Here is a 25,787-nt window from a genome sequence, read left to right on the forward strand (position 1 = left end):
AAAAAATGTTTCTGCTTACTTGGACTTAATATTTCTAGCATTTTGAACTGTTGTAATAAGGTTTCTTTCTTTTTTTTTTTTTTTTAAGTTTTCTTGATATTGTAAATACCTGATACCTACTTTTGTTCCCCCACACAGAAAAACCTGCCAAAGCAATCACCAGCTCCAGAGTGCCTGGGGAAGATGGTACGCTACCTCCAACACAGGGCAGCCCTCTCAGGACCTCAAATGTGCAGACATGCCTCACAAAACTGTCCATGGAGATAAAGGAGGACTTTTTATGTCAAAATGTGGAAAAACAGAGCTCCAGTGGAACAAATTGTAGTTCTGACCATGTTTTTAATGAGAATGGAAATCTTGAGGTTTTAGTACAAAGTCATCATGACGGTGGTAGCACTGAATTTGTTGATCATGATCATTTTTTTGATGAAGATCTTCAAGCTGCAATTGACTTCTTCAAACTTCCCCCTCCTCTTCTGTCACCAGTGCCCTCGCCCCCTCCGATGTCATCACCTCACCCGGGTTCCTTACCTTCTTCATTTGCACCTGTGAGTTTTGCTCTCTGAATTTGAATTACCAAGTGGGTACATTGTCTATCCTAATATGTCCTTGATGCTCAAAGGATATTAGTGATATTCTTGCACAGATTATTCATTTTAGCCAATTTTGTTAGGGGGTAACATGAGGTTTTTAAAAAGCATGCCACTACCCTTTGGATCAACATATATAATATGTACTTTTTCACTTTGTATTAGGGTTGCATTTTTGTTAGTCTTTATCCACAGCCAAATTACAAGTTTTCTATAGGAAGGCTGTGTCTTAATTGTTTTTATCTCTTGATATGGAATGACTGAATTAAACACATATTTGTATACATGGAGTTATATAGTGACAGGAAAATCCATGTATATAGCATCCCTGCCCCTTAACCTGGTGTAGCCGAGTTCTCTACCTTTATTTGATGAATTCATCATCTTGTGTGTTTGCTGAATGGTTTACAGTAGTTTCTTAGGAAGTTAGTCTTTATGAAGCAGATGTATATATTTTTGGCTTAAGGAACAGATATATGTTTTGCTCCTGGAATCAGTTTCTTTCTTTATGAAAACACCACGTGTGCCTGTTATGTTCCAGGGACCAGGCTAGACACTGGGTGTGCAGAGGTGACGAAAGATGCCATTGCCTCTCAGTGGGCTTCATTGTGTGGAGGTGGGAGCAGTAAAGGAGCAAACAGATTCATTGCTGTGTAGAGCCCTGCAGTGGTGGAAAACATGCTGCTTGGGAGCATAAGGAAAAGCAGCTCAGTCCTGAATGGAGGCCAGGGCAGGTTGCGGGGCAGGCAGGATTCTTCTGAAGATTGGATCCCCACACTGAGTTTTAAGGTGTGAGTGGGGTTGCTTCAGGTGGAGGAGCTGTTCTCACAAGAATGTAGAAGCAAGGGTGAGCTCTGTGTGTGGTAGATTCATGCAGGTGACACTGGGAAAGGTCATGTGCATCCTCCCAAGGAGTTCCTACTTTATCCTGAAGGGGGAAATCTTTGATGAATCAAAAGACATAGACTGAAAGATAGATTTTTATTTGAAAGTTTCATTTCAATATGAATGAGTAGGGAGTGGGGGGATAATCAGAAAATAGACAAGACCACAGGCAGGGTAGCGGCTTAATAAGCAGCTCGCTTAAAATATTTTTTCTTTTTTTTTGAGACAGAGTCTCACTCTGTTGCCCAGACTGGAGCACAGTGGCGCGATCTCGGCTCACTGCAAGCTCCGCCTCCTAGGTTCACGCCATTCTCCTGCTTCAGCCTCCTGAGTAGCTGGGACTACAGGCGCCCACCACCATGCCCGGCTAATTTTTTTGCATTTTCAGTAGAGATGGGGTTTCACCGTGTTAGCCAGGATGGTCTTGCTCTCCTGACCTCGTGATCTGCCTGCCTCGGCCTCCCAAAGTGCTAGGATTACAGGCGTGAGCCACCGCGCCTGGCCACAGCTCACTTAATTTTTGATACCTGAACCTAAGTTGTGGCATTGGTGTTAAAGAGGTGGGAACTGGTTTGAAAAATGTTATGAGGTCAAATGAGCAGCATTTGGTGACATTTTTAATGTGGCAGTTAGGGGAGATGGAGGAGTCAAAGATGTTGAAAAATAGCAAATATAAGAAGTGACCCTGTTTGGGAGAATAATGTATAGAATGTTAGGTATGAGGTATGCATGTACACAGGCGAGATACTGGAGGGAGGCTGTGGTGGTGCACAGATGTTCAGGACCTGCCAGCACTTGAGTGCAGCGGAAGTCATGCAGCTCTGATGTCATCCAGTAAGAGTATGGAAGAGGAGAAGATGGAGTCCCAGTCAGGACCCTGGGGAACCGTCCGTATGTAAGTGACAAGTAGAAGAAGTGTGAGGAAAGGAGATTGAAAAGAAGGGCAGAATAGACGAAAGCCAGGAGATGATGGTACTCTGGAGTTCAAAAGAGGAAAGAATTCTTTCACTAGGAGCAAGTTGATGTCAGCAGCTGTTCATCTTCACCAGTCCACTGTTCTCTAACAGAATAGAGACAAGGTGGTTGATGCTGTCAGTGCACGCCAAGTGGGCCACATGTTCTAGGCAGTTAACTCAGGAGGAGATGAGTTGGGGGTCAGGGAAAGGTTCTGAAGCAGAGGTGGCTGGAGAACGGGCTGGGAGGGAGAAAGCTTTGTAAGGGTAGCACAGGTGGGTTGATGACATCAGTCAGGCTGCAGCACTCTGTGAGGACATGTTGGGGAGGAGATATGTGGTGGGAGATACCCACAAGACAGCGTCCCTCCCCCCCTGCACAAGGCTGTACCGGGCACAAGTCAGACACACCAGAGAGAGAGGAAATAGCCGTGAAGCCAGAGGCCAGCAACCTGGGTCAGAGCCTTTGTTACTAGATGATGGGGAAGTAACAGTGTGCAAGTAGGAATATTTGAAAGTTAAGAGAAACATAACCCTGTGTAGAGTGGGGTGTGGCACTTGGAAGCATGTCTGTTATTGGGGGAGGTGTCTCTGCGGGGTGCTGGGCACCCTTAAGGAGAGAGCAGAACAGTGTTGGACCAAAGCTGGAGAACTCCCCACCCACCACAGAGATTCCTAGCCTGCCCCTGCTCAAATGTGATTGTAAAGATTCTTCAGGAAACATGTACTTTTAAAAAATAATGCATTTAATTGATAGTCATGTTAATCTGTTGAATTAGTGTTTGACAAGTATAATTCATATTTTTTAAGGAAACCTACTTTGGAGAATATACAGATTCCAGCGATAATGACTCAGTCCAGCTTAGAAATTCTGCTGAGTCTGTTTCAGAAGATGATACAACTGAATCACAGAATTATTTTGGCTCATTGAGAAAAAATAAAGGAAGTGGCACATGGGAGGAAAAGCCCAAATCACACGAAGCTATCCAAGCTCTGAATACATGGGAAGTAAATAAAGTGACAACTGCTGGACTCAAGACTTTCACAGCAACACTGAGAGAATCTTCTGCCACACACTCCTTAGTTGGTGAAAAACACTGGACCACAGCATCTCGATCCATGAGTGATAGAAAAAGAGACATTTTACATGAGACAAAAACACAAATGGAGGTTAGGGAGATGGATAAGTCAGTACAAACTGAGAAGACCATTCATAAACTCACTCGAGGTCTATGCATTGAGAGATTGTCTGCCAGCCCTGCACAAGAGAAGGAAGCTGCCCCTGGGAAGTCTGAGTTGTGTTCTTCTCCCCTTGGCAAAAGGCCATTAAATGAACTCATGGAATCTGAAGGAAAAACCGTATTGTCTAAAATGATAGGATCGCCCAAATCAGAGTTTACTAAGTGGACACGAATTAATGAAATCACTTCTGAACCAGACCGTATCACAGTTTCTGGCCATTTTCACAGACTATCTAGAGAATTGGAAAAGGAAAAAGAAGATACTCAAGGGTTCACTTTAGGAGAATCACCTGAATCAGAAGATGATGACTCAGGTGATGGAATGGATGTAGCAGGGCTTGACGTTGAAACCAGTTTTTCTTCCTCTTCTACCTTGGTAACATTGTCTGTTGGCAGTAATCCCCAGTCTTCTTCTGGGTTAGACTGTGGTAATGATACAGATATTACTACTAAAGTATTCTCTACTGAACCGCATCATTCAGAACATAAATTGCAAAATAAAACTTTAAACACATTACATCTGCAGTCTGAGCCACCGGAGTGTTCTATAGGAGGAAACAACTTGGAGAATAGCTTGTGTGCCTTGAGCCCTGAATTGGGAGCATCTAATTTTAATGATCAGAAGAGCAGTGGGATAGAATATACAAAAGTAGTAAAAGGCTTGACCAAAATACGTTCACTTCCTCGGTCAGTATTTATGAAAGCTACAAAAGATGGGCAATGTGAAAGTCAAGATCCAAGAATTGAGCTCACACTAAATAAGCCAGATTTCACATCATTAATAGGTTCTCAGGCTGCCTTGATCAAGAGTGGTTTGGGTTTTGTTAAAAGTACTTCATGGCACCATAGTGATTTATTAAGGAAAGGTGACGAAGAAAGTCTGAGAGCCAAATCAGAACATGAACAGAAGACTAGCCATCAGTTACAAAAGGCAATGCCATGCCTACAAAATAGAGGACCAACACCCAAGCCTGATCTTCTTAGAGAAAATAACAATCCTGTAGAATTCAAGACCACTGCATCGGTGTTGCCTAATCAAGTATCAGTTATCACAAAACAGACAAGACCTGAAAAGGTTCAGAGTGCCAAATTGGAACACTTGAGGCCACATAGGGTTGAGCCTACCTTAGTAACAGAAAATAGTGGCAACAAAACCGGTATGTCAACTATAGCAAAATGTGATGGGGAAAGAGATGATACAACACAAAACATCACGGAGGTGGCTGCTGTGAAAAGCATTTCACCAGAAGTTTCTGCCTCTAGGAGAAAATTAGATTTTAATTCTCCAGGTGGTTCTTCACCAGTAGAAAATTCCGATTGTTCCACAAATAGCAGATTATCTTTCTCTCCTGAAAATATCCTCATCCAAAACCAAGACATTGTGAGAGAAGCTGCAGTGCAGGGAGATGGGCAGAAGCAAAGGCAGCCTCAGGCCACAGATCTGGACTCCAGTGGGACACATGGCAGTGAGGTGCTTCCAGCCACAGAAGTGACCGTGTCAGGAGGGTTTTCTGTTGAAGAAACCAGCTGTGGAGACACAGGGAGATCTGGTGGTGAGGCCCTGGCTGTTGCAAATGATTCTACTAGCACACCACAAAATGCTAATGGACTTTGGAAATTGAAATCTACAACTCCCGGTGGTGCTTTGCCTGAGTGTTTTGGCACCACAGACACTACTTTTTCTTCAGCATTTTGCAGAAAACATGGAGAGACACAGGATACCTCCCAAAGTAGCCTGCCTGGTACCTTACATTGTTACACAGGCATTCGAGAGGGGGGAGACGACACTGAGGTAGAGAGTGAGGCATTTAGCTGCAGTGAGGGGAGCGAACAGCAAGATGCTCCTGATGACTCACAGAAAAATTTAGGAGATACAGATGCTGCTGTAGCCGAGGTGAGACCTTCCTTAGAGGTAGGTTATTTGACGTCAGCTCTGCAAGATTTTAACATAAGTACTTTTTCTGAGCTGGATAGACTTTCCACATCAGAGGTTGTGATGTTTCTTGAGAGCTGTCAGTTAGGGGATTATAGTTCAGGGGACTCTGTTTCTGAATGTTCTAGTAAAGGAACCCTAAGTAAAGAAATGAACAAAGAATTAAAGGCAAGTGAAATAGGAGAAAAATACAGAAAGCAACCCTGCGAGGAAGAAACACTTGGAACCTGTGAAGAGTGGATTGAATCAGAGGAAGATGATTATTCGTTAAAAAATACAAGTCAGCTCACTCAGTGTTCTTTGGAAACTCTGTCTGAGGTTCTGACCAAGATTAGGCAAGAACTTCAAACAAATTCTGAAGATTGCAATGGTAAAGATACTGGCAGTTTATTGCTCTTAAATGTAAATAACAACATGACCACTGAGAATTTAAAAGAGAAAAGTCCATTTCGGGAAACGACTGGCTCCTCATCACATGCTTCAGAACCAACCCCACAAGCAGCTGCCTTGGACACTGAGGGCAGCTCTCCCATCAGCGGTATGCCTCAGAATGAAAACACTCAGAGCAGACCAGAGGCCCGTTCAGATGCAGGCAGGCAAACCGATGGTGGGGAAGAAGACCTGCCAGAACCTGTGGAGCCATCAGCCTTGTGCTCTGACTCTGTGATGGAGCCATCCATAGAGCAAAGTTCTAACTGCGAGGCCGAAACAACATTTCAGTGTCAGATAGCAACAGTGACCTCAGAAGTTATAAACGTACTTATAAATAAGGATCAGAATCTAGTCATTGAAAAGGGGGACAACTGGACAATCATCAGTGGTGTAGCTGTCTTGCCACATGTGGACCAGGTCACACTGTGTGACATTCCTGGAGACATCCCTATTTCTCAGGATCAAGGAGAGCTGGAAGCTGGTTGCATCCCAGTGACTTCTGCTGAGAAGTCCCCAGAGACCAGTCACACTGGCCCTGCATTTCAGGAGGCTCCATGTGGCAATAATCTTTCATGTCCCCAAGAGGATGTTTCAAGCAGTGGTCAGAGCACCAACTTTGATAAGAGTCGTTTGCGAAATAGACCCGTTAAGCCTAGTATATGGATTAGTTCTCAAATCTATGATCAAAACTTCGAGACTCAGATTGTTGCGTCTGATCACACATATTATAACTCAAAACTAGAGCCATCTGGCAAAAATAAGAATCGATCAAAGATTTCAAACAAAGATCAGTCAAACAAACCAGTAAAAACTTCAGCGTCGAGCAGAGTTGAAACTCATCAGAGTGAAGTTGCTCAGTCATTTTCAGGGGAAAAAGCTAATACAAAAACTCAAAGAAGCCAAACTCAGACCATTTTAGCAAATGCTGATACATCCACTCCTACAGATTGTTCTCCTGACACACTGAGTAAAATACGGCAAGAGGTGGGGCCTCCTTTGCCGCCTCTGCTTGCTCCTCTGATAGCTACACCTCCAAGGACTTCACAGCCACTCTCTCCACTGATATCGAGTTCTAGTCCTTCCTCACCAGCCTCCCCTGTTGGCCAGATTTCTCCCTTCTGTGAAACCCCAGTGCCTCCTGTCATGTCTCCATGGCCAGAGGACCCCAGACGTGCCTCTCCTCCAGATCCTTCTCCATCTCCATCTGCAGTTTCAGCCAGTGAGAGGGTAGTGCCGTCTCCTCTGCAGTTCTGTGCGGCCACACCGAAGCACGCACTTCCTGTGCCTGGCCGACTCCCACCCTGTGCATCTGGCCATGCTGCTGTGGGAGGGCCTCAGGAGAATTCTGTGAAAATCCTTGACACCATGTACCCAGAGTTATCTGCCAGGGCCCGGACCCTCAACATCCTCAAAGGGAATATTCAACTCACACGAGGTCCACCTGCTGACTGTAAGAATTTACCGGGACCTGCCAGTGCTATGATAGGATTCAAAACGATCACTTCAGCAGCAACTGCTTTTGTCAAAACTGGGAGCAGCTCTGGTGGTGACTGTAACCAAGACAAGTCAAGAGATTTGGGGACTCAGCAGGATTCAAGCGGGAAAAGAACACTGTCAACGTCTACACTGAGAAGTGCTAAAAGACTGCGCCTGGACACTGGGTCCCCAGAACCAGAAACCAGGGGAGTCACTGCAGAAGGAATCCACAAGAACCTCCCAGGGAACCTCCCTCCAGCTGAAGTTGCAACAACAAATGAGGAAAGAAGTTGTTCTAGTCCAGCCGTCAGTGCAGTTTCACAGTTGCCTTTAAGCCCAAAAGAAACTGTGGAGTCCCATGATAAAGCCATAGCTAATGCCCTGAAGAAAATTGCAGAGTTTTCTTTTGATCTGTTACCTGTCATTCGTAGTCATGTGTATGTGGGAAATATCTCCAAAAAGCCCGTAATGAGAGATCAAGAGAAAGAAGTTGTTTATGAATTTAGCACAACAAAAAAGGTATGTGGCTGCTCTTTTCTAAGTGCATTAGGGATTACATGTCCTCAAAGACAGATGCTGTTTACTGTCAGCAAAATGTGTAGATGACTATGAACAAAAGTTTTACTTCAAGGATGAGAGTTATCCATGTAAACATTACGACTATATTTCTAGCCAGCATTTTACAGATTTAAAATATGATAAGACACTGGAGATTTGGTCATTTCTATTCATTAAATTACTTAAATTTTTTTAAAGTATCTGTCAGGACTAAAATTACATATATCCACTTGATCCTGGCATGTTTAGAGGCTTAAAATTATTTTCTTCAAAGCTTCAAATTATCACATAATTTTTCTTTTCCTTGAGTTTTTGTTACAAATCAAACAGGAGCAAATGCTTAGTGTCAAGAGAGGGAAAAAAGGGATGGTTTAAATTTAAATATGTAGTTTATTAGGACTTTTATAGTTCTATATTTTCTAAATATCCACTGGTACCTTGCTCGGATGACTTCTAGTGCTAGACGGATCACACTTAGTGCTTATCTGCAGACACTTGGAGTCATTTTGGCATAAATATTTATTTTTTTAGATTGCTTCCTTGCAGAAAGCATAAGGAGCTCCGTAAGTCACTTTGAAAGGAAGTGAATGCATATATCAAATTATGTAATGCTCCTCTTAGGACGAAAAATGTTACTTAGTATTTTAAATTTAAACAGTATATAGAGTAAATTAGAGTTTAGAAAACAAGAATGAGAGTAGAATTACATACTGTATTTCATATACTCACACAGATTACATAAGGCAAAACCCAAGAAATTATGATTATTTGACTAGTGGTAGTGACAGTATGCAGCTAGGTCTTTTGAGACTTGCATTCTGGCATCTGCAGCATTTACCAGCCATAGGAAACAGACAGGCGTGGGGATTTCTTCAATACCCCCGACCTCGATTCTCATGATTTACCATGCTAGGTAAGTTCTTACCAGTTACTATGCTCTACCTTCTGATGTAGCGCAAGTTTTATTTTTTCAATAGATACTTAAGTTTTGTAACTTTTAGATAATCTTTGGTAGGCTGAAGATAAGTATGAGTGTACATTGCCTTTTTAATTTTTTTTTTCAATCCAGCATTTAGCAGAGTGCTTGCTTCACTCTATTCTCTCAGAACTAAAAATTCAGAAGATATCTATGGACCACAATTACATTCACGCCCTCTGCAGGGTGTACGTGGGTATTTGTCGGCAACTCGGAGACTTGGAAAGAGCTCGTTTGTTTTGCTACAGCCTACTTAAAGAAGGTATGCTTAGATTGTGACAATTTTGTATTGAAAATATACGATTGCCTTTTTCCCTTATACTGGAGTCTATATTTTCAGCTCTGATTACTGTGTGTCTTTTAAAATAATGTTATGTTTTGTCCATTGAATAGCTTTAGCTATACCCAGCTGCACCTGGTCTTGTAGTAGGGCTTACTTATATCAGCACTATACTTCCACTTGTAAATAAATGAGTATCTCTCATTACTGTGTATTTGTTCTATGCTCTGTGCAGCTGCTTTAGAATTAGATAAGTTGCCTTAAAGTATGGGATACTTTAAAGTAAGTGACAAGCCAAACTGCTGTACCACTAGGTGGAAAGGGCAGCAACTTTAAGATGGAATTGTAAGCTGATGAAAAGAAGTAGATGAGAGAAAGCTGAAAGGAGACGGTGACATGAGGGTTGTCCTTTGATTCTCTTTTTTCTTTACTATTTCTTCCATCCCTACTAGTGGATCAGACTGGGAATCATTCTTTGCTGTATCAAATCATCAGTATTTTTAAATCATATGATATACAAATGAAACCTAGTATCGTATCAATCTTATCTCAGTGGTAAACATTTACCATCTTTGACTACCATGTTTATGGGGCTTATAAATCAGGATAATTGAGTATATCCATCACTTTTACTGTTGTGAACGAAGCTGTGAAGTGTTTCATTTGCCCACTTCATTTCTTTGTTTACTCTTTCAGTCATTCATTCAACAAATTATGGAGTGAATGTTGGGGTTTCTGTGGTGATTAAAATCAGATGGAGGTACACTTGTCCAGTGGGACTGACAGGCCATAGTCATATCACAAAAACACACATGAAGTTCAGCAGTTGGTGGGTGGTGGGACGGAATGGGTGTGGGCTCGGCCAGGACCACGATGGATTTCTTCTTCTTCCTCAACCACAGCAAGCCCATTCTTAGCTCAAGCTTTTGTGCTGACAGCTTTCTTGCTCTGTTTCCCTCAACTCTTGTGTTTCACTCCATTAATTTCACATACCTTCCTAGTCATCCTGGATCCCTTATTTTTCTTTATTTGCCTTCATGGCACTTACCACTTCTTAAAGATTAAATATTTTGTTTGCTGTCTCTCTGCTCCTCTAGCTTGTATACTCTGTAAGGAGAGAATTTATTTGTCTTGTTTCTACTCTGAAGTGTCACCAGATAAACATAGGATTCAAAAATTAACAGATGAAGTTTAGTGCAGTGAGTTTATGCTTTGAGCTATCTATTCTTAGATGTGTCAGTGATAGATAAAGTAGAACAAAGAAAACTAAAAAGATGTGATTGTACAGCAAACAGGATAAAAATCTTTACTTTGGAAGGCTCTTTGACAGTTTCTTATGAAATTAAAACGTTCATTTATCCTATGGCTCAGAAATTCCACTCAGGCACTTACGCAGCAGAAACACAGAGTTAGATCATGACATCATTACATAAACTAGCACGCGGATGTAACATCTTGACTCATAGGAGCCCATAACTGGAAACAAATGTCCATCAGCCGGTGAATGGAAAACATTTTGATATATCAAGCAGTTAAATACTACTTGGCTATACAAAGGAATAGACTACCAATGCATGCAACAACACGGATGAATGTCAAAACCAACATGCTGAGTGGGGAAGCCAGACAGAAGAAAGTACCTACTTCACAAATCCATGAATAAATATTTGAGAAAAGGCAAACTAATATATAGTGACAATAGATCAGGGCTTCTCTGTATCTGGGGTGAGGTGATATACTGCAGAGCACGAGAGCGAGAGAAGTTTTGAAATGATGGTATTGACTGTTGTGGTGGTGGTTTCGTGGATTTAATCATTTGTCCAAATTCATTGAACTTTATACTTTAAAAGAGTTTATTTTATTGTCTGTAGACTACACTTCAATTAATTTTTAAAAAAGAGACAAAGTCAGAGTGTAGGAGAAAGTATTTACAACAAAAGAATTGTCATCTAGAATTTATTTTAAAAAATTCTTCAAATCAGAAGCTTTATGTGTTCAATGAGTAAATGTAATGCATAAAAACCTATGTAATGTAATACAAAACCTATGTAATGCAAAACCTATGTAATGCATAAAAATTGCCTGTAATGACACATACCAAATGGGAGAATTCTGAGACTGAGGAAGTTGGAGAACGGATTTTGGAAATGACTGACTGGAGCCTCATCTGGGCTCCCCATTTACAGCTTCCTCCATTGCAGGATGCCTGCAAGGCACCAGTGAAATTAATACAATTTGTTCTTAATTTGCAATTTATTTACTCGATCATACATCAAAGAGTTATTGTATTATTTTATTTCTCATAGATTTTCCGGAGTCTGAAAAATTAACTTTGTTTATTGCAAACATGTGGCATGATATATTTCTCTCTCAATCGGTGATTAATAAAGCAATGCAGTTAGTTGCCAGGCAACGTGCTAAAGGAGAGGTTCTGAACTGCTTGAGAGCTTTTCTTAATTGGGAAAAGGTGAGCTTTATTTCTATTTTTTACAGTACCTTACTTTTAGATATTATATAAATGTTAATTATTTTGTTGTGTATTTAGTTTTATATTAGTTCATAGGCATTTTCTTCTTTCTAGATCTTTTAAAATTTAATCAGTTTAGCCTAAGCTTATCCATTTTGTTCATTAAGTATGCATGAGACATTCAAGGAAGAATTGTAGACCAAAGGATTGTGTTAATTAACAGTTTGTGTTATACACTAATTTGTGACTGATGAAACCCACGCATAGGTGTATATGTTTAAAAGTCTCAGAGAAGCTACAAAATTATTTAGTTCTTCAATAGATACTTAGGTAAAAATATATATATTTCAGTTTTTTCCTATTAGGATTTTTAAAATCTAATATGCTTAATTTTTCTTTCCAGTTGATAGAATTTGTTTTTATGCTGACTAGTTTGTTCCCATGTTATCTTTTATTATTATTTTCAGTTATTGATATGTTAAAGTAAGTGTCTAGATGGGTGTTCTTTCATCATTTTATTTCATTCATTCATTTTACCTAATGAGAGTCTAACTACCAGTAGCGAACTTCAAGAAGAGGTACTGAAGCCAGTGATATTGATTTTTAAATTTTATTTTCTGTTTTTAATGAGCATATATTTCCTCTTCTAAAAACTCCCCTAGGCTTATGTGTGGAGCAGAATTTTATATGCTGTTTTGCCTTTTTTTATTATTACTTTTGATGTTAGTATTTGTTAGGCTTTTATTTTTTATAAAACGTAAAGGAAAGAGCTTTTGGTGGTCAAAAGTTAGGTAAATATTAAAAAGCAAGTTTGTAATGATCTCTTCATCAATCTATCTAGACACAACAGAGTAGATTCATGTGAGGTATTGTCATAAATTCTAGTTGGTCATTTTGTGTCAGGAGAGACATCCTGACTCCTACCAATGGATACCAGCAACCACATATATATCTGCTCCAGAGGGCTGCCAGCTTCCGGAGAGTTACCTGCTTCTGGAAGGTTACCTGCCTCCAGAGACTTACCTGCTTTGAGGGTTACTGCCTTCCGAGGGTTACCTGTTCCCAGAGAATTACCTGCCTCTGGAGGGTTACCTGTTCCCAGAGAATTACCTGCCTCGAGCATTACCTGCCCCAAGAGAGTTAACTGTTCCCAGAGGGTTACCTGTTCACAGAGAGTTACTTGCCTCCAGAGGATTACCTGCCTCCAGAGAGTTACCCGTTCCCAGAGGGTTACCTGCCTACAGGGGGTTACCTGTTCCTAGAGAGTTACTGTGTCTGGAGAGTTACTTGCCTTCAGAGGGTTACCCGCCTTCAGAATGTTATCTGTCCAGCCCGCTTCTGCTCTCACTTGGTCTTTCCACTTGCACACTAGAGCCCATCTCCTTTCACCTGTTCAGAATTAAGCAGGATATGGTTAAAAAGACATTACTTATGAAGAACATAACATTTTAGTAAATGTATTTGCTAAATATTGTATCAAATAAAAATACATAGAGCTTTAAGAAAGGTGAGAAATACTTGGGGAATAAAACCCCATTATATTACAGATTTCCAAATACTCACTTACAGAATTAAACATCTGGTAAACAAAAATGAGGACATAGTACAGTTCATTAATTTAAAAAGTAAATGTGTATGAAGAATATGTATTTTTTATATATCTATGACACATTTGCACAAATGAATGATGAATTGGCCACATGAAAACATTCATTTCTAAAAGCAAAGATTTCACACTCAAAATTCCCTGGTAATAATTCAGTAAAATTTAACAGAAAAAAAATTCAAAATATTTACATTTACTTTGAAATTGAGATATACATTCTTAGACAATCTGGGAACAAATAAAATATGCAAAGTAAAATCACAGTCTTAAAAGTCAATGAAAAGGTAAACTCAGAATCAAATATCTCTAGCTTTTTTGGAAAACATGTACTCATTAAAGTATCTTAAATGTCTTAGTTGTTTAGCAGAAAATAAATGAACTTAACTGTTACTCATCTTCAACATTAGAAATATGACAAGGGAACCAGAGAAAAAGAATAAATTTTAAGAGATAGTAGTAACTAAGTGGAAAAGAAACAGAAACACATAGAAGACAAAAATACTACCTTTAAAAAATGCCAGCAACATAGATAGCTGACAGTGCAGATCAGCAAAAACAGAGAAAAGCAAAAATAGTGAAGATTTGAAATGGGAAAGTAGACATATAGGACACAGAATGAGAAGACTACTACCTGCAGTCCTATAGCAGCAGATTTGGAAACAGGGTGACTTCCTGGCAAAATAAAAATGATGAATATTGGCTTTGGGGTAGAAAACTTGAAAAGACTGGTTGAAAAGATGATTAAAACTTTTCTGTACAAAGACATGTATAGATTCCACCTGAGTTTTAATCTAATCTTTAAAGAACCAAGTAACTATAATCTATTTTAAGCATGAGGAAAAATTGAAAGCCTTCTGTTCATTTCTAGTAATAAAACCCAATTAAAAATGCTATAAGAAAGAGAAAAAAGCCAGTTTTTAGTGAGTCACTTAGATGTAAAAAGTGTCACTAAACAGGAGATTTCAGTATGTATTCAAAGAATAATACTTTATAACTAAATAGAGTTTATCCTGATAAAACAAGGAGAATTCAGAATCAGAAAATCAATACATTACTAAATTAAAGAAGAAACCCCCATGGGATTATTCCTAGACTAGGAAATGAAGGAAACTTATTAAATATGATACTACTAGTTAACAAGAAATCAGTAGTATTGTCTTCAGTGTAAATTTTGAAATTATTTCAGTTTTTAAAATCATGAGTTAGGGATTCCTGCTGTAACCATGGTGGGAAGTATTTCCCTGGGTTGGGTTCTTCAAGGTGGTTCCTCCTCCAACTTTTTCTGGTGGAGGTGATAAAATCTTTAAGGATGCTCTGTATGTAGAAGTGACTTCCTGGTTTAAATTACTGCTGAATTTTAAAGTTGTAAATTTATAAACCTTTTAAAAAAGCATTTAAATTCATGAGTCATGATTCATTTATAAATCAATTAATTGTTAACAAAGTAAGAATGTGTTTACTTTGGCCATTGATGAATGTTAGTTAACTCATGTATTTAACAGATTCACATTTCCTAAATAATCTTATTTACAAATTTCAGATTATCTTAAAACTTTAAACATATTCATAAACTTAAGATGTATTCTTTAAAAACACTTAAAGTAGGCCTTCAAATCTAATAAGCATAATCTTTTAAGCACTTAAGCAACTCTTGAATGTAGAACATGAGTTGTAATAAATATTCAAACAATGTTTACAAACTTAATTACATTCTGTTAAACATGTCTAATTAAAATTATGATTCTAATACCAAATACTTCAATTACAGCCACACCTGAAACATAGGAGATTCTCAGCACTTTATGGAGTGTGTATTGTATACGTGCAGATTATCCCATGTTCACAATTACTGCCAAATGTAAAATAGGTACTCAAAAAAGTGAATATATGGATTTGATTTCTTTCATGTCAAAATTTATTTCTGCATCTACTCAGGTTGCGAAGTCACTGATTTTTCTAAGTGGGAAATATTTACCATTCTGGCTGAGTTTTGGTTATCAGGTGTATTATTTTGAACCATGATTTGGCTATGGATTATCTTATAGAAACCTTGAGACTTAGAACCTTTCAGGATATATATGGCCAAGCTACAGGTTCACTTGTTGAGTCCTTCTAGTAATAAAGCAAATTTCCAAGCCCAAGCCTTTTCTTGTATTAAGTATATTGAGTATTATATGTGTATTATTTTTATAATGAAACTCATGCAGTGCTGGTGGAAACGTGAAAAGGCATGATTACTTTGCAAAATTGTTGGGCACCATCTTATAAAGTTAAGCCATTTCTTAGCCAGAGGCCCAGGAGTTCCACCCTTAGGTATTTTCAAGAGAAGTGAAATTTACATCCTCACAAAGGCTTGCACGTGAATATTCATAGCAGCATTAACAGTAGTCAAAAGTGAATTGATAAACAGTAATATGTCCATATAATTGGTTATTACTCAGCAGTAAAAAGAAGTTCAAACTACTCTTGGATCATGCAACACTATGGATAAATATCATAACACATTATACACAGGTGTGAAAAAAGCCAGAAATAAGAATTCATTACTGTCTGATTCAGTTTTATGAATTTCTCGAAAAGGCAGACTGATACTCGATGTCAGAAAAATAATAGAATTTAAATAATTTTTAAAGGTTTATTTTTATAATTATAACTAGCTTTCTAACTTTAATTCTCTAATTTGAGTTGATGAAACTGTGCTTTCCTATCTGGATTACAGGTAAGCTCTTTTCTACCTGATTGGATCCTGCATCCTGCCTATATTGCTTTTTAATCTGGCTCATCCAGCTACCGTTGTGTAATCATTCTGTGACTAAGATAAACATGGTTCCTTAGTCAAACTGTTTTAAAAAGCTATTTCAGATTAAATGATTAGTCATCGAATGCTTATTATAGTCTTTTAGATAACTAAGGTAAGATGCATTCTATTTGAAACTCCAGATTTTATTTTATTTCTTTTCATTTGCTAGAATGCCCCGGTAGATGTTGGCTTCATGGTTTCTAAGCTGCTTTTGACCATACAGTTATGTCCAAAAACAGAATTTCAACCTAGTGAAAAATTTGGTGAAGACCTAAGTGATAACACTTGGGAATACATATTTGCCATTGATCTGCTCTGCTGCCATCAGAAATGGATCTGGACGCATGATAACATCATAAGGTTAGTTATTTTACTAATTTAAATAAAGATATGTTATTGTAAGGTTGAATTGTTGAACACTGAATTGTGGCTTGAATCATTTTTGTCGTTTAAGTGTGTAAGGCAGATGAAACATTTACAAATAACACTGTTTTTATTTTATAAGAGTTAATAAAACTACCCTTAAGATACCTTCATCACGGCCGGGCATGGTGGCTCACGCCTGTAATCCCAGCACTTTGAGAGGCCGAGGTGGGCAGATCACAAGGTCAGGAGATCGAGACCACCCTGGCTAACATGATGAAACCCCGTCTCTACTAAAAATACAAAAAATTAGCTGGGTGTGGTGGCGGGCGCCTGTAGTCCCAGTTACTCGGGAGGCTGAGGCAGGAGAATGGTGTGAGCCCGGGAGGCAGAGCTTGCAGTGAGCGGAGATTGTGCCACTGCACTCCAGCCTGGGTGACAGAGTAAGACTTCATCTCAAAAAAAAAAAAAAGAAAAAAAATGCTACCTTCATCCCTATCACATTTTCTTGCTTTATTTTTCTTTAGTACCTGTCACTAGTTTTTGTTCAATTCTGCTATTGTCATCTCTCTCCCCAGTAGAAATGACTCTGGAGGGGCGGAGGGTGGCCTTGTTTGGCTTGTGGCATATCCCTAGCATGCGGAACAGTGCCCACACAAGGGGAGCACCTGGCGAATGTATGTTGAATGAAACTAATTATCATTATCGTAACATACAGATACTCACAAAACCTAAAGGGAAGAGAAATATTCAAAATTATAAATCAGCAGCTTCTGTCACCTGGGAGAAAATTAAGCTCTCTGACATTCATTGTATGTAGTAAATTAACTTTTCTCTGTGCATCTATAATTCTGGCACTAGCTTTGTACCATCTCTGAGAGAATGGAGAAAATTGTCACTCAAATAATTTTTCTGTAGGTCTTAATTTTCTTGTGGAACCCTGGCTGAGAAAGGCTGGTTTAAGGGAGTTGGTGACATTAAAAAGGATGCATCAAAGGTTTGATAATCCATATCCTTGAGATACTTGAAGCTGTGGAAATTACCTTGTCCATGGATCCATGTGTGTCCAAGGATGTCTGTTACTCTTGTTCATCATCTTGACACTAAGGGAAGATTAGACATCTGAATGTCAAACAGTAAGGAATCAAATCATGGCACGCCTGTATGAGATGATAGCTATATTAAAACACATAGCTATGAATGGATTACTATGTATTGACATGGAAAAGTATTTCCCAGTCTGTTACTAAATAAGAAAATGACAGAACAGTCTGTCCAGTGCCAGTCTGTATAATGATGTGTCAGGGCCTGCTGTGGGCCTCAGCTTTCTGAATCCTCATGGGAACCCATGAGGCAGGGCCCTGCTGGCCCCAGTTATGCATGAAGAGACCAGGGCTGGTGCCCGTCAAAGATGCTTGGTCCACGATCCCTGCAATCGTGGTGAAGACATCATCAAACATGAGGATCTCCACCTGAGCAACTGCCGACCCTGCTCCCTTCCTTAGCACTGGTGGCTCTCTCCAGGTTGTTTACATCCATAGATAGTAGGGAGTATCTAGAAGAAAAGCCAGAATTAGAAGAGTAATAATGATTTGAGACTGAGTTTGGAGTGCTTTTAATTATCATTTTTCTTTTGTCTACATTAAACTTTTCTAGTGATACTTTATGAATGCCATGAAAGAAGTAGATAGATTTTTGAAAAAACAGATGACAAAGAGGAATTGGCACTGTTTTCAGTCAGTGGAAAGTTTCTTTTATCCATCTAAAGTGTTATTTGATTACTGAAGTTACAGTTTTCCTCTGGCTTAGCTCCTTTTGGTTTACATGCACAGCTTTATTTGTCTGTGATCCTGCCGGATAACTTGGCTTCTAAAACACAGGGGCTGCTTTTGCACCTGGAGAGTCCAAGTGAAAACTCAGGCTCTACCACTTCGTAGTTCTGGGACACTGGGGATGCTCTTTAGCTTCTCTGTCCAAAGCCTTGTTCAGAAGAGTTAGAACAAGATGCAAGCACTGAATTTGCAGCCACGTTTAAGCTAGCATGGGCACAACTATGCTGTTGGAGAAGATGTGAGCATCCAGTATCTGTTCTCACTTGAACTTACAATGTTAGATCCTCAGCAGTTATCCTCTTTCACTTATTGCTTAAGGATCATTTATAAGATAAGTTATTAGTATTATTTGAGTGATGATGAGCATACATCTTTTCATGTTGTTGTTTTATAGTAAGGAGCTGTGGCCTGTGATGGATAAGTGGATAAAATACAGAAAAGGACATGCGAACATTGCGTATACTCCTGATATTATTATAGCCTCAATACTGAGGCTGATTGGTAAGTTGTCTGTTTTATTATTGTTTTTTTCTTGTTATTGATATCTTGGTGGAAGGCTGGGGGGTTAACTGTATAATAAAATATGCTGACTTTGAAAATTTCTGATTTTACAACCATCAGAGTAGATACTTTTGTACTTAAGTCATTCTCCTTTCTCTCTCCTTGTAAATTAGTGTTTTATTCATCTTTTTCAGAGATTAAGATTTTTCATATTAGTACATTTTAGTTACAATTGAGCTCTTTTTAGATGCTAATACTAATATACATAAAGACTAGGATATATAAGTCGCTATAAATTATACTGTAGTTTCATTTGGTTTCTAAAATAAGGATTGTATTAAGCCATTCTTGCATTGCTATATAAAACTACCTGAGATGGGATAATTTATAAAGAGCTTTCATTGGCTTCCAGTTCTGCAGGCTTTACAGGAAGTAGAATGCTGGCACCTGCTTGGCTTGTGGGGAAGCCTTAGGGAGCTTTCAGTCATGGTTGAAGGTAATGGGGGAACAGATACATCACATATGGAAAGCAGGAGCAAGTGAGGGGTAGCGGGGAGGGGTCACACACTTTCAAATGACCAAATCTCCTGTGAACTCAGAGCAAGAGCTTGCTCACCACAAGGATGGCCCAAGGCATTCATGAGGGATCCGCTCCCATGATCCAGACACCTCCCACCAGGCCCCACCTCCAGCACTGGGGATTACAATTCAACGTGAGATTTGGGCAGGGACAGATACACAAACTATATCGAGGATATCTTCACACCACCTGCCCAATTTTTTCATACTTGCTTGATAAGGGTCACTTAAGTGAATTACAGAAATGAAATGATTGTTTAAAAATATTTTAAATGAGACATGGATCCTTCTTAATCTCATATTTAAAGAGGACCTCAATGGCCATTTGGTTCTGCTTCCTTATTTGCTACAAATCGTTAGTTTTTATTTTTACTTATCTCCTATGAATCTTTATTTTTATTTTTATTTTTACTTATTTTTTTCTTCTGTCTTGTCTTCAACAAGCTGCTGTCCAGGCCCTGCAGAATTATCAGTGATAAAAATCTATTAATTAGAAAGATCTCTTAGACACAAAAAAACCCTTCAAAAAAATCAATGAATCCAGGAGCTGGGTTTTTGAAAAGATTAACAAAATAGACCACTAGCCAGACTAATAAAGAAGAAAAGAGACAAGAATCAAATAGACACAATAAAAAATGATAAAGGGGTTATCACCACTGATTCCACAGAAATATAAACTGCCATCAGAGAATACTGTAAACACCTCTATGCAAATAAACTAGAAAATCTAGAAGAAATGGATAAATTCCTGGACACACACACTCTCCCAAGACTAAACCAGAAAGAAGTCGAATCCCTGAATAGACCAATAACAAGTTCTGAAATTGAGGCAGTGATTAACAGCCTACAAACCAAAAAAGCCCAGAACCAGACAGATTCACAGCCAGATTTTACCAGAGGTACAAAGAGGAGCTGGTACCATTCCTTCTGAAACTATTCCAAACAGTAGAAAAAGAAGGAATCCTCCCTAACTCATTTTATGAGGCCAGCATCATCCTGATACCAAAACCTGGCAGAGACAAAACAGAAAAAATTTCAGGCCAACGTCTCCAATGAACATCGATGGGAAAATCCTCAATAAAATACTGGCAAACGAAATCCAGCAGCATATCAAAAAGCTTATCCACCACGATCAAGTCAGCTCCACCCCTGGGATGCAAGGCTGGTTCAACATATGCAAAGCAATAAGCCTAATCCATCACATAAATAGAACCAGTGACAAAAACCACATGATTATCTCAATAGATACTGAAAAGGCCTTCAATAAAATTCAACATCCCTTCATGCTAAAAACTCTCAAACTAGGTATTGATGGAACATAACATAATTAGAGCTATTTATGACAAATCTACAGCCAGTATCATACTGAATGGGCAAAAGCTGGAAGCATTCCCTTTGAAAACTGGCACAAGGCAAGGATGCCCTCTCTTACCACTCCTGTTCAGTATTGGAAGTTCTGGCCAGGCCAATCAGGCAAGAGAAAGAAATAAATAGGAAGAGAGGAAGTCAAACTGTCTTTGCAGATGACATGATTGTATATTTAGAAAACCCCATCGTCTCAGCCTAAACACTCCTTAAGCTGATAAGCAACTTCAGCAAAGTCTCAGGATACAAAATCAATGTGCAAAAATCACAAGCATTCCTATATATCAGTAATAGACAAGCATAGAGCTAAATCTTGTGTGAACTCCCATTCATAATTGCTACAAAGAGAATAAAATGCCTAGTAATAAAACTTATAAGGGATGTGAAGGACCTCTTCAAGGAGAACTACAAACCACTGCTCAAGGAAAAAGGACACAAATGGAAAAACATTTCATGCTCATGGATAGGAAGAATCAATATCGTGAAAATAACCACACTGCCCAAAGTAATTTATAGATTCAATGCTATTTCCATCAAGCTACCACTGACTTTCTTCGCAGAATTAGAAAAAACTACTTTAAATTTCATATGGAGCCAAAAAACCCATATAGCCAACACAGTCGTAAGCAAAAAGAACAAAGCTGGAATTGTCGCAGTAGACTTCAAACTATACTAAAAGGCTACAGAAGCCAAAACAGCATGATACTGATACCAAAACAGACATATAGACCAATGGAACAGAACAGAGACCTCAGAAATACCTACACATCTACAGCCATCATCATGATCTTCGACAAACCTGATAAAAACAAGCAACGGGAAAAGGATTCCCTATTTATTAAATGGTGCTGGGAAAACTGGCTAGCCGTATGCATAAAACTGAAATTGGACCCCTTCCTTACACCTTATACAAAAATTAAGATGGATTAAAGACTTAAATGTAAAACCCAAAACCATAAAAACCCTAAAAGAAAAACTAGGCAATACCATTCAGGACATAGGCATGGGCAAAGACTTCATGACTAAAACACCAAAAGCAATTGCAACAAAAACCTGAATTGACAAATGGGATCTCATTAAACTAAAGAGCTTCTGCACAGCAAAAGAAACTACCATCAGAATGAACAGGCATCCTACAGAATGGGAGAAATTTTTTGCAATCTATCCATCTGACAAAGGTCCAATATCCAGAATCTACAAGGAATGTAAACAAATTTACAAGAAAAAACAACCCTATCAAAAAGTGGGCAAAGGATACGAACAGACACTTCTCAAAAGAAGACATTTATGCGGCCAATAAACATGAAAAAAAGCTCATCATTCACTGGTTATTAGAGAAACGCAAATCAAAACCACTATGAGGTACCATCTCACACCAGTTAGGATGGTGATCATTAAAAAGTCAGGAAACAACAGATGCTGGTGAGGCTGTGGAGAAATAGGAATGCTTCTACACTGTTGGTGGGAGTGGAAATTAGTTCAAGCATTGTGGAAGACAGTGTGGTGATTCTCAAGGATCTAGAACCAGAAATACCATTTGACCCAGCAGTCTCACACTAGTGGGTATATACCCAAAGAATTATAAATCATTCTACTATAAAGACTCATGCACACATATGTTTATTGCAGCACTATTTACAATAGCAAAGACTTGGAACCAACCCAAGTGTCCATCAGTGAGAGACTGGATAAAGAAAATGTGGCACATAATATACCATGGAATACTATGCAGCCATAAAAATGAGTTATGTCCTTTGCAGGGACTTGGATGAAGCTGGAAGCCATCATTCTCAGCAAACTAACACAGGAACAGAAACCCAAGCACTGCATGTTCTCACTCATAAGTGGGAGTTGAACAGTGAGAACACATGGACACAGGGGAACATCACACACTGGGGCCTGTCGGGGCGTGGGGGGTAAGGGGAGGGAGAGCATTAGGACAAATACCTGTGGGACTTAAAACCTAGATGATGGGTTGACAGGTGCAGCAAACCATCATGACACATGTATACCTATGTAACACACCTGCACGTTCTGCATGTGTATTCCAGAACTTAAAAAAGAAAGCTCTCTTAGTTTTGACCTGACTTCTCTATCTGCAGCATGTATTCTTTGCCCCTGGGGAATATAAAACAAGCTTCATCCAATTTCTGCATTATAGCCCTTAGATACTTTGAAGATAATTAGGACTTTTAAGTATCTTTGGATTTTTCTTTTTCTATTTTTTTTTTTTTTTTTTTTTGAGATGGAGTCTGGCTCTGTCACCCAGGCTGGAGTGCAGTGGCGCAATCTCGGCTCACTGCAAGCTCCGCCTCCCGGGTTTGCGCCATTCTCCTGCCTCAGCCTCCCTAGTAGCTGGGACTACAGGTGCCCGCCACCACGCCTGGCTAATTTTTGTATTTTTAGTAGAGACCGGGTTTCATCATGTTAGCCAGGATGGTCTCGATCTCCTGACCTCGTGATCCACCCACCTCGGCCTCCCAAAGTGCTGGGATTACAGGCGTGAGCCACCGCGCCCAGCCGGATTTTTCTTAATGAAAACTCACAGATAGCATCATTTGAAATAAGGTTAGTGTTTGAGAATCGGTTATATAAGTCAGTCTAAAAATAGATCACAGTAGGAAATACCCTGTGAATTTTGTTACTGTATCGGCAAATTTGCATTCCTCCTCTGTGTGTACTTTGCATGCAAATATAGCAACATTGCCCTAAGTAAATAAAATGGTTCTAGACAAAAACCTGGTTACAAAGTAGACACCAAATTTCACTGGAAATAACCAATAATACACTTGGAGATAAGTTACCAAACAAGAGTGTAGGAGAACCAAATGATTGCCAAAGACTATGAATTTGGTAGAGATACATCAGAAGATAAGCAGAGGCACAGAAGTGGAAATGAAACTATGCCATGTGGTGTACAGGTTCAAAACTGTTTTGCTGAATTCCTTAGTTCAAGATGCCCTCAAGAACAATTTTCATTCTAGCTGTGGAGCACTAGGGAACACAGGAGGGTCAGTGATGGCATTCGCCATAGTTAGGTGACATCCGTATATCTGGAAATGCTAATTTCAGTAGCAGCTTCTCTTATGAATTCAGGAAAAAATGCTCATGCTTTTGACTCATTCTAAATTGTGAAATCTTTTTTGAGAGTTAAAAAAATTAGAAGAGATGTTTTAAGGTGTAAATAAATATATTATCCTAGATAATCTGTGGAATTTTCAAAACAATATGGTATTTTTTTAAGTCACACTTTAAAATATGGTGATTTTTTTGTTCTTGTTTTACTGGTTGTGTTTCTGTATTGGTTAACCTGGAGAGGAAATAAGAGTGAAGACTGTGTTTTTTGTGGTCAGCAGCCTTATACGACAGCGGAAGCAGCCTCTTTGCGTTTATAGAGGAGGGTCAGCTGTACCTGTGATTTATCTTGGTGTCTTCTCCAGTGTCTCTTCTAACTAGTGTTTATCTTCTGGGGTTACCAAATTTGGCTGGCCATCCAAATTGCCAGAGAAGCTTCTTAAAAAACATAGATTCTCAGGTTCCATCTTCCAAGGTTCTGATAGTGTTAGAGTAGTGTCTGCAAAGCTCTATAGGCATGCTAATGAAATAATGGGTTCGGAAAAGAATGATTGCCATAAATAAAATAGTATACACAGTCATTCACCACATAACAATGTTTTCATCAGCAGTGGAGCACATACCAGAAGGTGATCTCAGAAGATGATAATACCTTGTTTTCCTGTACCCTTTCTATGTTTAGACACACAAATGCTTACCCAAGTGTTACAGTTGCCTCCAGTATTCGGTACAGGAACATGCTGTACAGATTTGTAGCCTATCAGTAGGCTACCCCATATAGCCTAGGTGTGTAGTGGCTACTGCATCCGTGTTTGTGCAAGTGTACTCTAGGATGATGTTTGTCCAAGGACAGAATCTCCTCAAAGATGAATTTCTTAAAATGTGGTCTCCTGACTAAGCGACCTGTGACTGTACTTTACCTTTCATTTAGATGTCACAAAACTCTTTTAAAGAAAACTATTTAAGATTATATACTTTCAAATATGTACCTTAAAATATGTGAATTAAGAATATGTTAATAGTTTAAAAAGAAGGATGTGTAATTGTTGGGATAAAATATGGCTTGTAATTTTGTTCAAATCAAGTCTAGTTTATTCTTTGAATCTAAAATTCTGGCTGTTGAGAGCCAAATAATTTATGACTATTTAATAATATGTATTATTTAGAGTAATATATGCATACTTATACAATTAAGACTGATATACAATACAATTATATGTTATAGAGAATAAGAATAATGTGTAATTAACATAATATATAATTGACAATACCATGTACTAAAATGCTTATAAACATATAAAAGTAGTTCAGAGGATGGATAATTAGAAAGCGTAATGTCAAAGTAGGAGCAAAGTCAGGAAGAATAAGCCCTTCTCAGGTCTGCTGATGAAGTCGTGTGCATGAGCAAGATGGGTGTGGGGAGGCTGGAGCACAGCCTAGTGGGCTGCCACGTGTGCACAGGTGCACCAGCACAGGAGAGGAGCAGCAGAGCCTGGTCCTGCCTGTCCTTTTCGTGCCGTGGCACTATACGCAGGAGATGGGACTCAGAGCGAGGCAGTTGCTGGGTGACAAGGACAGTAGTGTAGGCTGAGGGCAAAGGGTGAAAGTGAGTGAGGCCTGCTGTTTAGGCCTGGCAGATTTCTCACAGGTGACATTAACACCCCCACCCCCCAACACACACACACACACACACACACACACTCATCTGGATGAGAGTTTGAATTGTTACTAAGGAGAAACTGTTAGTGAACTTTCTTGCCATTTCTGAATCTGACCTTGACTGAAAAATTGAGTAAAAAATCAAGTTGGTAGGCTGTGATTTAATAATAATAACTTAAGTCACACACTAATCTTCATAAAATAAAGGAATTGTCT

At 39.1% G+C, this 25,787-nt stretch overlaps 1 protein-coding gene across 2 annotated transcripts in view; it reads left to right on the plus strand.

Annotated features, from left to right (window-relative positions):
- The window catches only part of ICE1 (interactor of little elongation complex ELL subunit 1), a 67,702-nt gene that overhangs the window by 34,610 nt on the left and 7,305 nt on the right, over nucleotides 1–25,787 (plus strand). For both annotated transcript variants that reach the window (XM_003807968.5, XM_034959718.3), the window contains 6 exons: nucleotides 139–548; nucleotides 3,239–8,029; nucleotides 9,138–9,306; nucleotides 11,631–11,791; nucleotides 16,367–16,557; nucleotides 18,787–18,893. In XM_003807968.5, the coding sequence (XP_003808016.1) occupies nucleotides 139–548; nucleotides 3,239–8,029; nucleotides 9,138–9,306; nucleotides 11,631–11,791; nucleotides 16,367–16,557; nucleotides 18,787–18,893 (5,829 nt within the window). The remainder of the gene's footprint in view (nucleotides 1–138; nucleotides 549–3,238; nucleotides 8,030–9,137; nucleotides 9,307–11,630; nucleotides 11,792–16,366; nucleotides 16,558–18,786; nucleotides 18,894–25,787) is intronic.

Source organism: Pan paniscus, chromosome 4 (assembly GCF_029289425.2).
Source record: "Pan paniscus chromosome 4, NHGRI_mPanPan1-v2.0_pri, whole genome shotgun sequence".
In the NCBI taxonomy this organism is placed as follows: domain Eukaryota; kingdom Metazoa; phylum Chordata; class Mammalia; order Primates; family Hominidae; genus Pan; species Pan paniscus.